The sequence below is a fragment of the Lacerta agilis genome, chromosome 15 (genome assembly GCF_009819535.1).
Source record: "Lacerta agilis isolate rLacAgi1 chromosome 15, rLacAgi1.pri, whole genome shotgun sequence".
Lineage (NCBI taxonomy): Eukaryota > Metazoa > Chordata > Lepidosauria > Squamata > Lacertidae > Lacerta > Lacerta agilis.
Genome location: NC_046326.1, coordinates 4,208,194 through 4,229,019, shown reverse-complemented (window position 1 = coordinate 4,229,019; position 20,826 = coordinate 4,208,194). Strand labels below are relative to the sequence as shown.

At 44.6% G+C, this 20,826-nt stretch overlaps 1 protein-coding gene across 1 annotated transcript in view; it reads left to right on the top strand.

The window, feature by feature from the left end:
* Positions 1–15,144, top strand: part of ADRA1A (adrenoceptor alpha 1A) — a 45,809-nt gene extending 30,665 nt beyond the window's left edge. The window contains exon 2 of the mRNA XM_033171880.1: positions 14,199–15,144. Coding sequence (XP_033027771.1) covers positions 14,199–14,722 — 524 coding nt within the window. The 3' untranslated portion in view covers positions 14,723–15,144. The remainder of the gene's footprint in view (positions 1–14,198) is intronic.
* Positions 15,145–20,826: the final 5,682 nt, after the last annotated feature.

The window sequence follows — 20,826 nt, the reverse complement described above, 5'->3', positions numbered from 1 at the left end:
TGTGCAAAGTAGGACATGTGGCTACACTATACTTATTGAGACAGTAAACCCGTTTCTGGGCTGTCCCACTTCAGACTGCAGGTAGAGCCTCACATGATGTAATGTCCCTTACTACAAAAATACAAATAAAAGATTCTGCACACAGAAAATCAGTGTTGTGGCCTTCCCTGAAGATTCTCGTCAGGATGGTGGATGGGAGCAACTGGCCCTGGATCAGAGCCCTTCCCCTCAAGCCTCTGGGCCCTCCCATTGAGACTCTCCCTCTAGAAGTCTCACAGCCCCCCCCCTTCCTTGGCTCAGGGGTAGAAGCTGGGTCCATCCAATGCCAAGGAGACCCCTGCTAGGCTATGAAGGAGGAGGAGTTCCTCAGCATGGACTGAGCTGTCAGGGAAGGAGCAAAGCCATGCATTTTCTCCAAGGCAACAGAGGTGCCTAAGAGGCAGGAACAGAACGAGCCTGCAAGAAGTGGTGCCCATCTTCAGGTCAGGAACTCTTGGTGAGTCAGGCATTTCCCCACCTCTGTTTAAAATCATTTGAGACAAATGGGGCTGATTGTTGAAACAACTTCCTGCTCCTGTGAGGCCTCAGATCAAAGCTCCTGGTCCTGGAAGTCTGCCCGCTGCCTTTAGAGACCCCTGGAGCTCCTCTCCTGAGGTGGTTTGATCATTGTCATTGCTGGTGCCTCATGGCACCTGAATTACTTCCTGCTCTTCTCCTGCCAATTATACACTCTCAGTCCACTAGAATAAATCTTGGCTTTTTTGCTTACAAGAAAGTAAAGTAAATTTGTGGCTGTTCTTAGGCAGGCGTCTGAAGTGCTAGCACATCATGGAAAATATTTAGTTGGAACTGATGGCTAGTTTCCTGGGTGGGTGAATTTTTATTTTAATGGACAACTTTAGCCCCACTGTTTCAGTGTATCTGAAGAAGTGTGCATGCACACGAAAGCTCATACCAAGAACAAACTTAGTTGGTCTCTAAGGTGCTACTGGAAGGATTTTTTTATTTTTTTATTTAGTCTGAAATAGTAAAGCCTAAACATAGGTTTACTTCTTCAGTGAGTGATCAGTCAGGGATGGCTCATTAACATATACAGTACAACTCAATGAGTAATAAGTATCCTTGTGAGGACTATGAGAACATAAGAGCCTTCTGGATCTAGTCCATAATCCTTTTCCCACAGTGGCCAACTAGATGCCTCTGGGAAACCCACAAACAAGCACAAGAGCACTCTCCCCTCGTGAATATCAGTTTCTGGAAGCCACAGAAGCATTACTGTCTCCAACTGTGGAGGCAGAACATAGCCACCATGGCCAGTAAGACCTCAAGTCATAGCATTTTCCAGAAACATTTCCCAGAATCAGGATTCAGTTACAATCAAGATAATTCAACTTTATCAGTCAGATTTTGCACTTTTAGCTAATGGTGGTATTTGCACTGAGCAAAGGCTCTTTTGCCAATTGAATGAGGAGGGGTGCATTTTTGTTGATTTCTCCTGCAGGCCCTTCACACAACCTCCTCCCCTGCTGTTCCAAAGGTGACCCCCCAACTCTTCCAAGCAGATTTTGGGGGAGGGTGAACTGCAGGGGAGATGGGGAATCAGCAAAAATGATATCCCTATTTGTTCTGTTGATGGAAGCCTGTGCAGGATCAGAGAGCCTTTTAGCAGCTCAAGGGTCATCACTGGATGGAATCCTTAGGAGACACTTTCTTTTCGCTGGAGGCTGTTCCATTTAGGCGAATAGGACACTGCCCCACCAACTTGACTTCATTTAGTATATACCATTTAGTATATTTGTTTTATCATGTGATAAACTCACCAGATCATAAAAGAGAAAGTTGGACACATTAAAAAATGAAGAAGTTAAAGAAAATGTGTGGTGGCACAGTTTGCGTGTTCTTAATACTGTTTTATTTGTGTGTGTTTTCATTGAGCGCATGCTTCTTCAAAACAGGGCATTTCAACACTGAGGATACGCCAATAAGTTTGTATCTTGCTCTCTCCCCTGCAACCAAAAAGAATGGGTGATCTGTCATCACTATTTTTAACAGACTTTGGCAGCATATCAGGATTCCACTTAAAGTTTGCCAGAAGTCACAGCACAGTTGAATTACTGGGTGGTGGGTTTTTTCTCCTTCACCAACAGCTATGAGACTTTTAATAGATTGTTCCTTGCAAAACATCTGAGCAAAACTAAACTTGAAACAAAGGAGAAGTAGTGAAGTTAACACTGGGGAAGTCTTTTTAATCTCCCTACAATTCCAAATTCCTGTCTCCCCACCCCCACCCTACCTTTTCTCATGAAAATTCAAGTCCACATTGGTAGATGACATTAGAGACACACACCTGCAAAACAGATGTTTTGTTTTATTTTATTTATCAACCATTTTGGGCAATTGGCATATCCTCAAGGCTTAGAAACCTCACGAAGCTTAATTAGAGCTGTACACAAGCCTGCTGCATCCTGATATATGATCTCAGCTTGACTGACACTTCTGTCCTTTAAATTGACATTTGGGCTAATTTAAACCATGAGCTAGAGTCTTCTTGACCAGAGTTTGCTTCCATTGTACTCCACAGCTACAAGGGTGATCAGTTTTGCCACACACAGAGATTCATGCCAAAAACTGACCTAACACCATGCATACAGGAGACTCCCAATTTTCACAGTCAACCTGCAATTCATGAATAGTGACTAGAATGATGGTGGCGGGAAGAGGATGGAGAGACAAAGCTTGCATCATTATTCCTGCTGACCCTTACAATAGGGAGTTTATTCTACAAAAAGGGCGGTTGATTTGAGACCCTCCAGATGTTGTTGAACTCCAACTGCCATCAGCCCCAGGCAGCATGGCCAGTAGCCAGGGATAATGGAAACTACACCTAACAATATCAGCAGGGTTAGATTGGTCATCAGATTCAGCTGCCAACACCTGTAGTGCTGACAGCCTTCTGAACAAAACAAGTGGGCCGAACATTATGTATAATTTACTGTGCTTTACTACTGTAGGGTGTTAACACTAACTTGTAAAAGGAGTTTGTTTGTTTGTTTTAATAAAGTGCTGTCACAGTCTTACTGTGCAAATATTGTGCAAGTGTGGTGGGTATCAAATAGGGTTGCCATATTTGGAAGAGCAAATCTCCCCCCCCAACTTATACTTTTAACTACAGATTGGACTTTTAACCCAACAAATGGCAACCTTAGTGTATGTGTCTGTATTTGTGTATATCTATGCACTCATAAAGGGACCCAGGTGGCGCTGTGGGTTAAACCACAGAGCCTAGGGCTTGCTGATCAGAAGGTCGGCGGTTTGAATCCCTGCCACGGGGTGAGCTCCCTTTGCTCGGTCCCAGCTCCTGCCCACCTAGCAGTTCGAAAGCACATCAAAGTGCAAGTAGATAAATAGGGACCGCTCCAGCGGGAAGGTAAACGGTGTTTCCGTGCGCTGCTCTAGTTCGCCAGAAGTGGCTTTGTCATGCTGGCCACATGACCCGGAAGCTGTCTGCGGAGAAATGCCGGCTCCCTCGGCCTATAGAGCGAGATGAGCGCCGCAACCCCAGAGTCGGACACGACTGGACCTGATGGTCAGGGGTCCCTTTACCTTTACCTATGCACTCATATAAGAGAGGAGGGGTGGGGTGGGGTGGGGTGTAGAGGAAAGAATAGAATGAGAGGATAGATGAAGATTAAAATGAAAAGAAAAGGGAGGGAAATGGGTAGGGGAGAGGAGAGGGGAGGGTTAAATTATTGAATGAGGGTAAAGAGTGCAAGTGTGAGAGTAGGAGTAAAGGTTTGGAGGCAAAAGTCAGAGTTCAAGACTCAGAATCAAGTTAAAAATGGCAGCTTAAGTTAAAAAATCAAAATGTAAACACCCCCCTTTCTTTGAAGTTAAAAAAGCAAAAGCAAAATGGAGATTCAAATTAAGGTTTGAAAGTTAAAAGGTTAATTTTTTGGAGGTAGAGTTTAACAAGCTAGTGTGAGGTTCTCTCTAGCTCTGGGTCCTGGTGTACTCAGCTGAAAGTTAATGCAGCTCTCTCCCGCCTCCTCAAATTGGCAGAGAGGGTGGGAGGGAAAGGGGGGCGAATATTTAGCTAAAATAAAATAATAAGAAAACAAAAATAAAAGGGGGAATAGTAACAATCTTTAAAAATTAGAGGGAGAGTGGGGAAATCCCTTTTTAAAAAGAGAAAAAGGGAGGCAAGGTGGCAATTGCCATGGCCTTGCAGAGCTGTGAGGGACCACCAACACCAACTGCATGGTTTGGCTGGTCCCCATGCCACCGACACCAGCGCTGCAACCGCCACTGCCACAACAAACAGGGAAGAGCCCAATGCAAGAACCGAAGAGGCTGCTTGGACCCCACCCCCTTCCCCAACAATCTCAGCCCCAGATCACACCAGCGTGTAACTATAGTGTAACTATGAGCTCTGTGAGGAACTTCTTCCTTTTGTCTGTCCTGAATCTTCTACCACTCAACTTTAGCTTTATACCTGGCTCATCATCTTATTTGCTGTTGGGGCCATGGGGAAGATCAGGGATTTCTAAAAGCTAGCCAGGAACCCAGGCAGCTGGTGTGGGGACCTCCAGCCTTGGGATAGGAATGTCCTGGTCCAACATTTCTTCAGAGTTATTAGTGGTGCGGATATCTTCTAGAGGACCCCACCTGCTTTGTTCCTCATATGATTTTGAGATCTGGGCAGGGATCAACCCTGACAGGCTCTAGGACTGTAGCTACTATTCCCAGAGTTCCCTTTGATGGACAATTGACTAATAAACCACTCAAGAAATTGTGAGGGGGATTGGGTTGTGTGTCTCCTAACAACTCCTTAGCAAACTGCAGCTCCCGGGACTCTTTGGAGAAAGCCATGACTATTTAAAGTAGTGTCATAGTGCTTTAATTGTATGGTGTGACTGTGGCCTAATTTAGGTCCATTAATTTCAGTGAGCTTACTCTAAGCAGGATTTAGCTGAATGCAACCCATAGTGTGCTCTGGAACACTGGACTCATGGAGATGTAACACTCCCAATCTTTTAACCTTGCTGGCACAACTCAGTTGAGCAGATTGTTGAAAGCAGCCAGGAAGGCAAAGTTAAGCATGCTGCATAATGTGTGTCATGATAACAACCCCGGGATATCAAGCCTAAGAGAACACATCTAAATCTTTGGAGCCTCAGCATTCAATTTTTGTGAGCCAACAGATGGACCCTTGTGCAATATGGGAAAATGACGTGTATATATAATTATATTGAAATAATCAGACTCAAACATCCTCAGTGTTAAACAATAAATTCTCAGCAAGATGTCAGGGTGGGGGGGGGGGTCTGGCTGAGCTTTTTATAGACCAAACAGCTGCCCCCAGGAACCAATGAGATATTAAAATATTTGGACATGATTCAGATCCATCTTGCTCTTCGTGGCCCACAGCATGGAATGAAACCAAGAATTGGTTGTTTACTGTTGAATATCTGCTGTTGCATAAACAAAGCAGCCAAAATATTGCTTCCCTTAGGATTTCACGTTTAAGTCAGCGTAGTGGATAGATCTCGGTGATGACAGCAAAACAATTTTTTCATCCAAATCAGTGAAAATTGCTACAACCAGGTTATACAGTATTTGGAACAACACAAGCACATGATGAAAGGTGTACATCTTTTGAAAACTTTTAAAAATATGCTGGGGAATGTTGGGTTATAGCCATGGAGTGCTGGATGGTGGTTGGGAACTGAAGGCTCTCCAGATGGTGTTGTGCTCTGAACCCCCTTCAGCCCCTGCCAGGGATGTTGAGAGTCATAGTCTAATAAGATCGGAGGAGTCACAGGTTCCCCTTCCCTGCTCTAGATGAATATTACTCTTCCAAAATGAAGACTTTGAGGCAAAATAACAACAGTAACCTTATCATAACTAAACTATGTTCCTTCTCGTGTATCGGGAAGTAATAGCTTCTAAATTAATGCTCCTAAGTTTGGGGTTGTGGCAGGCCCTACCATAAGGCACAGTGAGGAAACTGCCTCAAGTGGCAGATGCTGGAAAGCAGCTGCAACAGCCCTCTGGCTGTCACTCCTAAACCTCCCAATTATTTCCCTCTGTTGGATGACAGGCCTGTGTATGGTATGTACTCTTGCCTACTCCCACCCCCCAAAAAACCTACCTTAATGTCGTAGGTACTGTTCTGTTACCAGTATTGGAGTAAGATTCAGTGGCCAGTCAGTTTCTGTACATGGAATGGCGTGTGTTCCATCTAATCTTTCACCTTTGGGTTGGCTCTGTTTGAGATCAGTCAATAGTGAAGCAGTTAGGCACCATTCTCCATTCTGCCCTATAGTCACTACTTGCAGTGCTGTTTCTGTTCCACTGCAGTTCATCTTCTGCCAAAAATTACAATATTTTTTCACTGTCCACTGTGGCAAAATTATATAACTTTTGTAAATTAATTTACATAACTAATTTATGTAAATTACATTCAGGGCCCCCGAGAAAGAGTTTAGGCCCCAGGCTGGGGAATAATTCCAGGGGTCCCACCAAGGGTAGACCAGCTAAAAATCTTTACATGGGATATAAAATACATGTGTGGTGTCATTTGTGTGTTGATAATAAATATGATAACATTCATCCCTGTAGGGAATATTAAGATCTTAATGACTAATATAAATAATATAAGCACCCACATGATTATTGCTGGACTAGCCATACATTTTTAACATTAAACTTGCATGTGTAACTTAACACAGTGTATATCACACAACAACTTAGTTGCGTTTTCAGGGTGCTCAGTTATGAAAACATACAAATGTGACCGTGTGTAATTAAGATGAGACTGCATTGTCATACTGTCTAAGAGCAGAAGCAAATGTTCATATAGAGTCGGAAATACTTGGAAATGCTGAATTCATGACACACGTTTGCAAGCCATATTTCAGAACTGTGCATGCATTGAACATGAAACATATATTTCATTAAGAATTATATAAAACATATGCAAGATTGCCAAGGGCCCTTCTAGACCACTGGGCCATTTTAATTTGTGCTGGCTTCCCCCCACCCTTGTCGACATTGATTAAATTGTCATTACATTATTCCACCCCATTCATTTCAATGCAAAGGAGGTGCAATGCAAAAGGGTGCCACACATCATTTGTGGACTGCACACAACAGTAATGATGAATACCTATTGTATTCACTAGACTGAGTTCTCTTCCAGAGATGGGACAAATAAGTGAACACTGGCAGTTGCAGCTGCCATTTCCATTTTCTTCTCCAACATTCCTATCAGTCAGTGATCACCACTGTCAAGCACAGCTCTTTGAAGAGGAGCATCACCTTACAGTGGGCCTCTGACCACTAAGGCAGAATGTCTGATACATTACTGGAAACCCACCACTAAGGAAGATGGGAACTTCTCCAAGTCTCAGGCTGGATTCCTCTGACTCATTGAAATCTGATTAGGACCCATATCAAATTAGTCTTGCTCATGCTCTAGAATTTCCCAGTCGAACTTGCAGTTCAAACATTACTCACAGTCAGGCCACAGGGCTGACCTTAATTTCAAAGGAGTTGGTCAACTCTGCATAAGAGAACAGCCTTTCCATTCCCCTTTGGATTCACAAAACGCCCAGATGTCAAGGCCATGAAAAGAATTAGTGCATAGGTGTAAACGTGCTCAAATGTTCTCTCATGTTGTAGGGTTTCCTGTCCATATACAAATAGCACATCATAAAAAACACTTTTGCCTGACATGCTAGCTTTCAATGTATAAGCAGCTATTTGCTGTTTTTATGAAGGGACACCCAGATCTCATGTGCAGCCTGAAATGGTACAGTCCAGGGAAAGGTTTACCACTTTGTTCTGCCAGCTTTGGCAGAATACCAAAGAGAACATATGATTTCATGCATAGAATTCAGCTACAGTATTTCAAGGACTGGTGAATTTGGGCCCTATCTTTTGGGAATGTTTTGGGAAGGAGGGGAGTTATAATTTCACAAGTATTATCCTGCTACTGTAACAATAGCTTTGACTCTGAATTGACATTATTTCACAGAATCATAGAATTGTAGATTTGGAAGGGGCCACACAAGGGTCATCTAGCCCAACTCCCTGCAGTCTTTTTGCCCAGCATGGATCTCAACCTCACGATCTTGAGATTAAGAGTCTCACTCTCTACCAACTGAGCTATCTTATTTCTCCTAATATACACCACAATTTTTCCTAAGTGAAGCTAGCATGTAGTCAAATCTGTTCCATTAAGTAGCATTGTGTTATCATTCTCATCCAGATGTCAGTTGCTAAGTTTGCCCATAGTGATGTCAGCATGTAGCCAAATGTGATTGGTTATGCAATTTCTCTAACTGGGCATCTAACAAAGCCCATATGTTGCTCCCAAGGTGCCTTTAACTGGTATATAAACATTGGCACACAGTATTTTAAACCCATTTTCACTGGGAACTCTGGGAAGAAAGATACTGTTTCCTCTGCCCTCACATTTAGACTTGTCAAGACACACAGAGCCCATCGACCCCTTCTTCTTCCCTTGCTATTAACTCTAATAGATGGCTGGGAGTAGATAGCATATCCTTGCATTGTCATCTCTTCCACCCGAGTCTCCTGCAGGCAAATTACATTAAACTGCTTAAGATACACTGTATTCTACAAACCCACTATCCATCGCTTTGTATGAGTCATAAACCCTTTGCTTTTCTTATTGGCCCATCTTGCCAAATTCCATGTGGGGATATTACGATCTTTCTGGTGTCTGCTAAGTCAATACTGCGAGCTCTCTGGTGGTCTCCCCATAGTGCCAGCATCACTACACCTGTCCATGTCACCAGCTTTACATCTTGAGAATACCAAGTTTTTAGCTGTGAATCTATTATAGCATCGGGCAAGTGTCAGTTCCCCTTCACTAGATGAAAACCTCCTGCACTCAGTGGGTTTCTTAGGTTGTGTCTGAGTGTTATTTGAGAAGGTGACAAATGCTGGAATCTCAGCTCTCCATTCCCCCCTCCCTCTGCTCCTTTGACGTCCATTTCTGGGCCTGGGTCTCGGGGCCCCAACTTCCATTCAATGTTGGGGGGCCTTCTGTTCCTCTGTTTGTTCCCAAGCTCTGTTTGATGCCCTTTCAGCTCAAAAATAAGATCTCTGTTTGCCAACAAATATATTAGGGACCAGAATCTTGAGATTCAAAATCATGAAAAATCAGCTCAGTGCTGCCCCACTGCTTGTATAAGGTAAAGGGACCCCTGACCGTTAAGTCCAGTCGCGGACGACTCTGTGGTTGCGGCGCTCATCTCGCTTTACTGGCTGAGAGAGCCAGCGTTTGTCTGCAGACAGCTTCTGGGTCATGTGGGCTGCATGACTAAGCTGCTTCTGGCGAACCAGAGCAGCTCACGGAAACGCTGTATACTGCTTGTATACATCCACCCAATTACAACAGAGGTCATTATATAATTTCAGATGTGTCCCCAGAATATCTTGGACATCCTGGATTATTTCAGTCTCAGATCTCAGTGCTCCTCTAAAGTTTTGAGCTGACCAATTGTGTATGATGACTTTTGGCCTCAAATTCTGGGCAGCATCATGGTGTTCTGGGTGGGACCCCTTGAGATTTGAGTCCTTGAGAGTAGTTTCTATATCAGCCTGTGAACATTCAGCTGGGCCCCACTCCCCCTCTGTCACTGGCAGCATCTCTCCATGATGGAAGGAGGGGCTGACTGACTGCCAGGGGAAGTGCACTCACTATCAAGTTTGGCACACCATGTGTGCCAACTGAGCTCCCCTGTCTTAGCCTCATCTCCAATTCACTGCTAGGCTCCAATAATTCATCTACTTACAACAGCCTGGGATCAGAGAGGGTCAAATCCAAAGTATTAAATGAGTCCAAGATATTAGATGTGTGATCCAGGACCAGAGGTGCTGATTTGGACCCCAGACTCAAGACATTGATACGTGCATGTGCCCCAGCACCACAGAAGCAACTGGGTGCTTTATGAGAGGGGTTGGGGCTGGGGAATAGGGCTGGATAAAACTGCCCATCACTTCTGATTTGTGTTGCTATTCACAAAAAAAACGAGCCAGCTCTCAAGGGTGCAAACAGAAGGCGCTTTCTTCTTCACTGCTTGGACTGGAGTCTATTCTCATCTGTGCTTTTGGAGAGCCAGGAATGAGGAGCAGGGGAAAAGGAGGTTCTGGCAATGTTAGTGCAAGCTCCCTCCAACCCATTGCTCTCACAGCCTCTGATTCACTTGCCTTTCTGGCTGCAAAAGTTGCCAAAGTTCCCTCACCCCAACAAGCAGTTTACACGTGTTTCAGAGCCGGAACATGCAGGTCGCTGTCCTTTCCACCACCCCAGCTGCTGAGGTCTCTGTGCCATCGCAATGCTTACAACATTTTATCTTACATTGCCCATTCATGGCAAGGTGGAGGAGGCCAGGAGACAGTATAAGTGCTGCAGTTCTGAAGAGCTGAGTGGGGCAGTTTGCATCCCCATATCCTCTCGAGATCTACACCCCAAGAGAAGATGGAAGCTGCCACAACAACCTGCCCAGGGTGCCACAAACATTTGAATGCAGTCTTGGTAGCTATATGTTGGCTATGACTTGTCATATACCCAAACTATATTGTAGAATCATGATATCTTCCTTTTTACTGCTTGCACCCTAATTGGCCAGTATCAGCTAAGCAAATAATCTTGGAAGATGGAAACACTATATGAGGAATAAAAATTGTAGCGGATCAGAAAACAATGGCAACAAACAACCCTGCATTAGTTGCCTAAAAAATAAAATAGGAGAACATTTGGTACAGCTCAGTTCTGCATCTGTTTTAACCCAAAGGTGTATTCCTTGTTGAAAGATGCACAGAATCCAAAATGCTTTTCAACCTCTGCAAAGGCACAATATAAAAGAATGGGGTTGTATCCTATGCTAATCCTACTCCGAGTAGGCCAACTGAAATTGTTCACTAATTTTAATGGGTCTACTCTGAGTAGAACTTAGTTGTTTAGCCCTATAATTTGCAGGCCTCTCTGGCACTGTGCATGCATGCATTCCCATTCATTTGCTTGCTATATGCTGGTTGAACTCTACAGTTATTAAGGGTGGAAGAGGCTGCTTGCTCATTCTTGCGTTGTGAGCACTCTGAACAAACATTTCTCACTGAAGTTATTTTACTTCTAACTATGACTCGTCTGTGCCTGGCTTTAGCTGCAGAAATCGGAAGTCTGTTTTGGCTTTGAGCCACTTTGCTCTTCCCGTTTTAATTACTTTGGTGGGAGAAAAGCTCGCAATTCAATCACAGCTGAAATTACAAACTGCCTTGGAGCGCTAACAGCAGAGTCAGGCAGAGACAATGGCAATGCTGCAGCAATGTGGAAACGGGGGGGGGGGCATAGCTCAGTGGGATACTGCATGCTTTGCACAGAGAAGGTCCTATGTTTGATCCCAGTGATTTCCACCTCAAAGGGCTTCCAGGCAGCAGAGCTTGAAAAGATTTCTGCTTCCTATCTTGGAACGGATGACTAGTAAAAAGTAAACAAAATATACATGGTGGACAGATATGCAGCTCCACAGAGATGAGCTACTGGGAGAAGAAACAGATCAAGGGGGCTGTTGATGTTGGTACCTTCCCCCCTGCCAGGGTGTGGGGTTTTGGCAGGTGCCCAGCCATGCCTACCTCTGACGCCAGCTCTGAGTACTTTCTTTTTCAGCCTGAGGGCAGCATTCCCTCATGGGGAACCTTCTGGGAGCCCCATGTCAGTGGTTGGCAGGGCTAGAGCAATAGCTGGCATATCAATGGATGTGACTCTCACATACAGTAGGCTACGTTCCATGCAAAAAGGCACACACATCCTTCCATCTTCCATCCAGGCAAGCATGAGGCATTATCACAGTTGAAGGATACAACTGGGCCCCCGATAACCATTTTTGTGCCCTCCAAGTTTGCCATTTTTAAGGGGGGAAGTTTGTTTTAATAGACTGCTCCTATGGGTCCTCTGCTGTAATGCCATGATGCCAAAAGCTGTGTGTGACAGACTGCCAGCCAACCAAACCATGGATGATTTTTTTTTAAAAAAAAAGGTCATACCCATTGTTACTATTTGGTCACACCCACTTTTATACTTGTCTCATGCCCAGTTTGACATGCAAACCCTGGCAGGGTGACCAGGAATTAATGTAGCCCTTTGCCTGAAAAGGGTTAGCCGCAGGTGCTTTAAACCACCTTGGACTGGTCAGCAGCTCTTTCAGATAAAGCGTTCTCCATGTGGCCATCCTAAATGGCAGACAAATCAATGGGAGATGCTTTGAGTTCACTCCCTTGACCCTGTAGTGTACCATTTGAGGACATAATTACCGGCATGCCATTTGCTTTCCTGCCCCCACCAATGGTAGCCAGAGATGAGGAAACCCATGATGTGTTGAGTACAGGCATTGTGAGAGCTGGGGGAGAAGGCATGAAGCTGGGATGTACTATGTCTGCTGCATTCCCTCCTGGAAAGAGATGAGTTTTGCCACAGTTATACATGCTCTGGCACCATCACTTTTGTCTTTTCCAGGTGCATGAGAAAGAAGGAAACTGCCTTATCAGTTTCAGATTATGGGTCCATCTCAATATTGTGTACACTGACCTCTCTAGGATTTCAAACAGGGGACTCTGGCAGCCCTGCCTGGAGATTGAACACTGGACCTTCTGCATTCAAAGCAGATGATCTGCAACTGAGCTATTGTGTGTCCTGTTCTTTGGAGCCTTTGATGGGCTGTTTATGATAGTCAATTTGTTTAAATTACCTGATTTTAATAGCTTTTTTTTTATTTGCATTGGTTGTCTCTTTCAGCTGCCAGGTTACTGAATATGTATGTGACTTCCACTGTTTGTTCATTAGAGCATTTATATTTCATTCTAGTTTTAATCATTTTATTGTAAGCCACCTTAAGGCTGTTTTTATTTATTTCTGTGGACAGTTCTATCCCACAAGGCATGAGAGGGAGGGAAAAAAGTAATTGAAAAAATGAGTAACTAAGTAAATAATGCATGGACCTGCCTTATAAAACTTTGACTGATCCAGAATATATCAGCTAGGTTAAGCACTCAGACTCACCAGAAATTTATTTGGGGAAGACAAGAACTCAGTGGAAAAGAATTTGCTTTCCATGCAGAAGGTCTCAGGTTCAGTCCTTGGCCTCTGCAGGTAGTCCAGGAATGTCCTCTGTCTGAACCCTTGGGAGCAGATGCCGATCAGCTGCCTGGTTTGCATGTCACAGTAAGTCAAACCATGTTTTAGTGTGGATGTGCAAGTTTGTGGCCTCCTAGGAAGGAGACCACAGCTGCTTCAATGCTCCTTAGCTGTTCTGCTGTTGCACCATGCTGAGCTAAGCCATAGCTGGATTAGAACATCATATGAACATTGGCTCAAAGTTTACCTTTTTCCAGACTTAACCACTAGCTGTAACCAAGATTTGTGGATTTAGTCTCTGTGAAATGCGTGTGCAATGTCATACCCTCCAACATTTCTCATTCCTCCCATTTCATCTGAGTAATGTTGGAGGGTATGCTGCCCCTTTGCCATATGTGTTTCTGCTCCCCCCCTGTAGTTCTTAATCACCCCAGCTGACCTTCATTGTCCCCCACTTGTTTGGTGCCCCTCAGCCACCACACAGAACATTTCCTACCAGAGGAAGGGTGAGTGCCAGCACCACACCAACGGGATGCAGCACATTCATTACCTGAACAGGTACTTCTGGGAGTGGGACGCCTTCCACCCACCCCCTCACTGCCTCACAGTATGGGATTATGTGACAAGCGGATGGGTATCTGTGTCTGAGTGTGTGTCCGTCTCTCTTCCGCCCTGCAGCTGCCCCTGTGTTTCTGTGTTTGTGTTTCTGCTGCCTCACCCCATGAGGCACCTCACTCCCCCTCCCCAACTGACCCTCCTCAACCCACCATTTTTGTTCCCCACCCCACTCCACCCTGCAGAGCATTTTAGTGAGCGAGTTATGCATGTGCTTCAGTCTCCCACAGTGAAATAAACAGGACTTAGAAGCTGAGCTTTAGCCATCTTGTTCTCCAGAGATGTAATTGAATAATGTGGTACTGGTGGGCACAATCAAAAACTTTATCCACTGCCATCACTTCTTTCTTAACTAGTTGATCATCAGGAATTGTGTTTCTATTGTTTCCGGTAATGGTTCATATATTTTCAATTCCAGGTTCTTTCTTTCCCGAGAGCAAGCCCTCAGAGACAGTTTTTAAAATCGCATTTTGGCTGGGATACCTGAACAGCTGCATCAACCCCATCATCTACCCTTGTTCAAGTCAAGAGTTTAAAAAGGCATTCCAAAATGTTCTAAGGGCCCAGTGCCTCCCACCACGGAGGTACTCGGCCAACAAATATTCCCTCAGCTTCAACCTCAATCATGCAAGCAACCACGTCGCTGAAGCACCAAAAGACGTTGTCCGCATCCCTGTCGGCTCCGGAGAAACCTTCTATAAGATTTCCAAATCGGACGGTGTTTGTGAGTGGAAACTCTTCTCGGCCATGCAGAGTGTGTCCACCAAGAGCACAGCCTCAAGGGATAAGGCCAGCTGTGTGACAGCCAAAGTCAAGAGCAAAGGTTTCCTGCAGGTATGCTGCTGTGCAAGAACATCAGGGGAAAACATCGCAAAGGACCAGAAAGTGCCCACCATTAAAATACACACTGTCTCTGTCAGCGATAATGGAGAGGATATTTAAAGGCATCCATCATTCTGGTGGGACCAGAAGAGGTTTACATGCAGTAGTTCAATATCGGCAACCTAAGGAGGGGGTTGCTTTTAATGGGGTAATGCAGAAGGGAGAATGCCAGCAAGGGAATGATGCTAAAGTGGAACAAAGCATGTGAGCTTCGACTGAATCCAAGTTACTGGGGGAATCTCAGGCAATGTGATTTAAATCCCATTGAAACCTGTGGGGTTCAGAAATGGGACCACTTGAGGCTGGACTTCTTCAAGCGATTCTGCTATTATTTCCTGGCTATTTTCAAGGCTCCGTGGTTCAGTTAGTTTTATTTACAATTGTTTAGCCATTGCGTTCTTAACTTTGCGGGGTGGGGTTGGAGAAATGTGTCGTGGCGTGTCCTACAATAGAAATCTATGAATATCTGTTACTGGTTTCAACACAGGAACTTCTTTATGGCTCTCAGCTTTTATGTCGTGGAGTAACCATACACCTAAAGGGGGAATTTGACAAGGCAGAACCATGAGTTAATCGGAGAAATGTGATGGTCTTTTAACTTGACTCCTTTCTTTTTGTTGATTCCAATCCTGTGAAACTTTGGACCATATAGCTTAAAAGACACCAAAGGGTTAAGGGTGGGGGACTTCAGTCCCAGGAGCAGAATGCAGCCCCCTAGGCCTCTCCAACCAGCCTTTGGGGCTGTTCCAGTAGTACATCCCTTCACCCAGGCCTCTAGTTGGCCCTGCTCCATACATCCCTTAATTGTTTTTGCCAGGCTGGAATATGTCATTGAACTGTGATAATGCCTTTTGCTTGCCTGGATAGAGAGGTCTGGGGACAGGGGACGTCTGGCATTTCTATGGCTGGAATGTAGTTCACTGCACAAAGACAAGGCACAGCCATTGCTCCCTCCACTTTTACCTCTGGCCCTGCCCACTACTGGCATGTGGCCACTGGAAGGTTGTCCATGGAGAAATACAGCCCCCAAGGATGCGGGGGGGGGGGGGAGAGAGAGCTTTCCCATCTTTGCAATAGGGAGTACACAGCTCAGAACTGGCCCTGATTCTGCACTTCGCAACAACAGTTCAGAAGCTTATGTACCCTTCATATGGATGGCAGACTTGCTGAGAACTGCTCCTTCATCCCATGTGGTCAAAATGTGGGAGGGGAAATATTACAATCACATAGGCAAGGAAATCATATGGGGGTCTATGATAACAAACCAGTATGCTCCCTCCTTCTGGGGTGCTAATCAAGTGGACTAATCCGTATGATTAGTTCTGCCCATGTAGTTACAATATTCACTCATGGGACATCATCAAAGAGAAGCAGCTCCCACTATTTGTGGTCCAGACGTGAAGTGGGCCTTATTCCCTCTCCCTCTCATAGGGACCATTTCCTTATTCCAAAAGCATTTGCAAAAATCTCTGTGTATCATTTTGAAGCTTCACCTTCTCTGTGTTCCTCTTTGTTGCCTGCCTTGTAGTGAATTCATTTTTGAAGTGCAGCATGTAATGGTGGAAAATATTCAGTAGCAAAAGAATGTATCTTTGTCGTAAAAATGCTGCCAAGAAACTGCCCTCTGAGTTTGTGGGGCAATTCCCAGCCCCTGTTCCTTCAATAGCCTACCTCTATTCAATCCCTTTTTGCTTCCTTTTGGCATTTCCAACCGTTATTGTTGTCATGCGCACTCACTTAGGGTACACGTGCAATATGAAATAATTGGAAACTGTGGAGATTCATATGACAAGGTTGCACTGCAGTACTGGAGGCTGGTCCATTAGGGCAAATGGGGCACTGCCCTCAGCCAGCCCCTACCGGCCTGACTTCTTACATACAACCACCCCAAGGGGAGGCCTGTGCTGTTAGGTCCCTCCTCTTTATTCCCTGCAGAAGTCAGCAGGGAGGAAGATGGAGACAAAACCAGAATTAGTTGTTCTGGCTCCATGTACCATTGGCCTTCCTGCCTTCCACCCTACCAGTCCAAATGGGCATTAGCCAGCACTGCACTGCAAGGCAGCCTTTTGTAATTATCACATGCAGAATTGTGGAGCAGCAGGATTTACTAAGGCACCAATGAAAAGAGAGGTTCAGATCCATGTGATGTGGGTTATTCATTATGGGGATACTTGTTGAACCGTTGATAAGACTAGGGTTTAAGGCAGCCTTTGCCACAAGTCAACATCAAAGATTCAATCTGTTTAAATGATGTATTGTGCTGGAGACTGGAGAACATGGTTATTTGGAGCCAGAAGGAAACCGAAGAGAAAGTTCATGAAACAGTGATTCTGTAAGATTCAGAGCTTGTCCACATTTCTGCTTGTCCTGTGCCTAGAAAGCATGAGTCCAAGAGGTCTTCCACTTGTCTCATGTTTCTAGGCATGGGTCTCAGCAGTTTTCTGTTTGTCTCACTGCATTCCCTGCGAAAACCCACTCTTTACTGCCAAATTGAAGCAAACTTCAATCTACAGTAAACTTGATTGACATTCAGGTTTGATGGTGTCACAAAGAAGCTTCTATCCCCCCCCCCAATGCATCTTTACTATAGGGTTAATTTAATTTATGTTTTCCTGCAAAAAATTCTGTTCAAAATTGTTTCTTAGATCCTTTCTTTGTCCTGGATTTCATAGAGTACCCTAGGGAAAGAGACTTGAATTTAAACAAGTTCAGGTATGCTGTATAACTGTACCCATGGAGATTTATTTCAATTGACTTTGGCTAAATTAAATTGCTTTTTGTGGGATTACCGAAATATAAATCAATCCCCTGCAACAAGGATGAAGTAATTTATCTTTCAACTGTTGACGTCAATGAGAGTATTTTACATTAATATATTAAAAAACAAAAAACAAAACCATGTTCCCTCATTAAACCAGATTACCTGAATTTGGATAATCAGAAACCTAAACAAACAGGAATGAATAGCAGTCACACAATATGTAATTCTGAATAACTTTGAATTTGTCCACATAAGCAAGGGCTTCCTACATTAGGTCCAGCATTGGGAAATGTCCCCCGTGCTCATTGGAACTGTGTGTGGAACATTTCTTAAACACTGAGGTTAATGGGGACTCCTTTGCTGCTAGCTGGACTCTAAGCTGATGCACGTATGCATGATTTATTGCTTGATGACCAAGTGGGTGAAGGGGCCATTTCAGATCAAATGTCACACCAGAACTTCTAAACCATTTAAAATGCATTGGAAAGGATCCAGATTCAAGCACTAGGTATGTGTCTACTCACATGTAGAGAGCTCGCATGTAGCAATACTTACAGCCCTACCTCTGATACTGAATTCCGTCACGAAGAGTCGGACACGACTAAATGACTAAACAACAACAACAGTGTTGATATTAGCCCTATTAAAATCAGTAGGGCAAGTTGCTCATCATGACGGCCTTAAGTCCAATTGATTCTGATAGAACTAAAGCAAGGCTAGCTTAATATAGATTTAAGCCAATGCTTTTAAGTGAAGTCATCTCACATGTTCAGCTGCCAGTCATCATGTTAGACAGATAGAACAGTGAAAAGCCATGTCTGCATTATCTAGGGCTGCCATACGTCTGGAATTTCCTGGACATACCCAGGATTTGTCTGTCAAAAATGGCGTCCGGGCGAAATTTTTGAAAAGCAGCAAAAATGTTCGGGGAAACCCAGGCATATGGCAGCCCATATCAGAAGTGTAGATTTTTTGGGGGGTAATTTTCCTTTAAAAAAAAAGGTTTAAAAAATTCATTTATTATTTATTTACAGAGATTTTGCAAAAAAAAAAAAAAGCTGAACAACTTTTGTGTCTGGACTTTCACTTTTTGAAATATGGCAACCCTAGCACAACTTCAGTTTATATATTGGACCAGGAATATTATGTTTATTTTTTTTAAAAAAAATTACAGATTTGGGGTTGCCAAAGTTTGCTTTCTCTCTGGATAGCCTAACATGAAAAGATTTCCAGATAACCTCTCTTCATACCATGCCAGTGTCATTCAAACATATTTATAAGAGCTTTTCCCATTTTGTTAGGGACATCAAGAGGCCTGACAGTATGGCTGTCATTTTCCTCCCTCTTGCTATAGCCTCATAGGGATTATATAGAATGTGTTTTCGACACTGAAGGACCAAAAGCAGTTCACAGCAAATGTGAGGTTTGCAATGTAGTAATTGACCTTTAAGGAAGCTTGAAGGTAATTTGATTTGGGTGCTTTCCTCCGTTTCAACCTGTCAGGAGATTTCTACGCCCTCTGTAGAAAAGAGGTAAAGTACACATTTGGAATTAATAGTTCTCAGCTCTGTACACCACACGCTATCTATAGAAATAATCTGGCAATTAACTTTGTAATGTAGGCAGAAAATGCATCTATAGCATCAGAAACAAAATGGGATTCAATGCAGTAAGCGAACTCTAAGAAATGAATTGAACTCCATGCTAATCCTTAAATCTTCACAATTTTCCAGTATCTAATAGATCGGAAGCTGCTTTTTCTATTCACCCAGCTAGCTTATTATTCTTATGCAGTGGCTGGTAGTGGCTTTTGAGGGTTTCAGGCAGAGATCTCTCCCAACCCCACCAGGAAGTGCTGGGGCTTAAACCTGGGACTTTCTGCATGCAACGCAGATGCTCTGAGCTACAGTGCTTCTTGTTTTAAGTCACAGGGAGGCAGATTTTGGTTGAGCATTAGGAGACATGTCTTGATGGCATGGGCAATATGCCAGTTACCTAGAGGGATGGTGTGCTCTCCCTTGCTGGAGGTCTCTAAGCCGAAGCTGGGCAGCCATCTGTGAGGGGAGCTCTAGCTCTGGATTTCCAGTACAGTGGTACCTCGGGTTACAGACGCTTCAGGTTACAGACTCGGCTAACCCAGAAATAATACCTTGGGTTAAGAACTTTGCTTCAGGATGAGAACAGAAATCGTGCTCTGGTGGTGCAGCGGCAGCGGGAGGCCCCATTAGCTAAAGTGGTGCTTCAGGTTAAGAACAGTTTCCGGTTAAGAACGGACCTCCGGAACAAATTAAGTTATTAACCCGAGGTACCACTGTATTGAGGTTGAGGTTGAATTAGATGGCTGAGCATGACAGCAGCATATTATGTGGCCCTTACAAGCAGAACTGGGCCCTGGCCTGGTTTGGGTGGGTGTATGGCATAGGCGCCAACTCCTTAGGGCTGAAGACACCTCAGTCCCCTAGATATTGTTTAGTAGGGGGCTCAGCACCCGCCCCCCCCCCCAATATTGAGAGGGTGGAGGAGGCTGAGCAATGAGCACAGCACAGCACTGGGATAGGCCCAGTTTCTCCAGCTTCTGGCATGGGGCATGGAGTGGAGCTGCTCCTTCTTCCCCATGAGACAAGGCGAGCCAGGGGCACTGCCAGCACTGCTGCCCACACCGCCACTGCCTCCCCACCACCACCACTATGGATATGGGACTCTTGGCAGTAGCAGCTGCTGTGACCACAGCTTGGGCGAATCTGGAAGCAGCCAGCCCTACCATGGCTGGGGAGCCCTGCTGCAGTGCTTTGTCTCTGCTGCCATTTCCCCTGCTGCTGACTCTGACTGTGGCTGCTGTCGTGGACACAGTGGCAGCACCCACCCTGGCCGTGCCAGCCTGAGCCATGCCACAGCCTGGCCAGCAGGAAACTCGCCTGGTCTCTGTGCATGATTTCACAGATGTGTGTTGCTGAGCCCCCCCTCCCCAGTGTTGGGCCCAAGCCGGCACCACTGGTGTGTGGTCCATCATCATACCTTCCAAGTCTGGTCCTGGCCCTGAAGATTTTTGCTCAGTGTCTGTCCTTCTGAACATATCTTGGTACATGTTGTGAGCTGGAAACTCTATCGTAGCACTCAGAGAAGTGTAGACACACAGACACACACATGCATGCATTCTGCCCCACACATTAGTCTAAGCCCGTTCATATCAAAATTCACAGAAATTGAATTCCTCCAGCATTTCTTGTTTCAACATTGTCATTCTTTTATCAGCTCAATTCATTACCTCTTGCATTAATTGTTGCTATTATTTTTATGCTGGAGGGCTTTTGTGCAGAATTTGTCCTCGGCACATAACAGTGATCTGGGCATCTTTCTTGCTCGCATGACTTGCTTACTATTTTCTCTGCCAGCAAGCCATGTT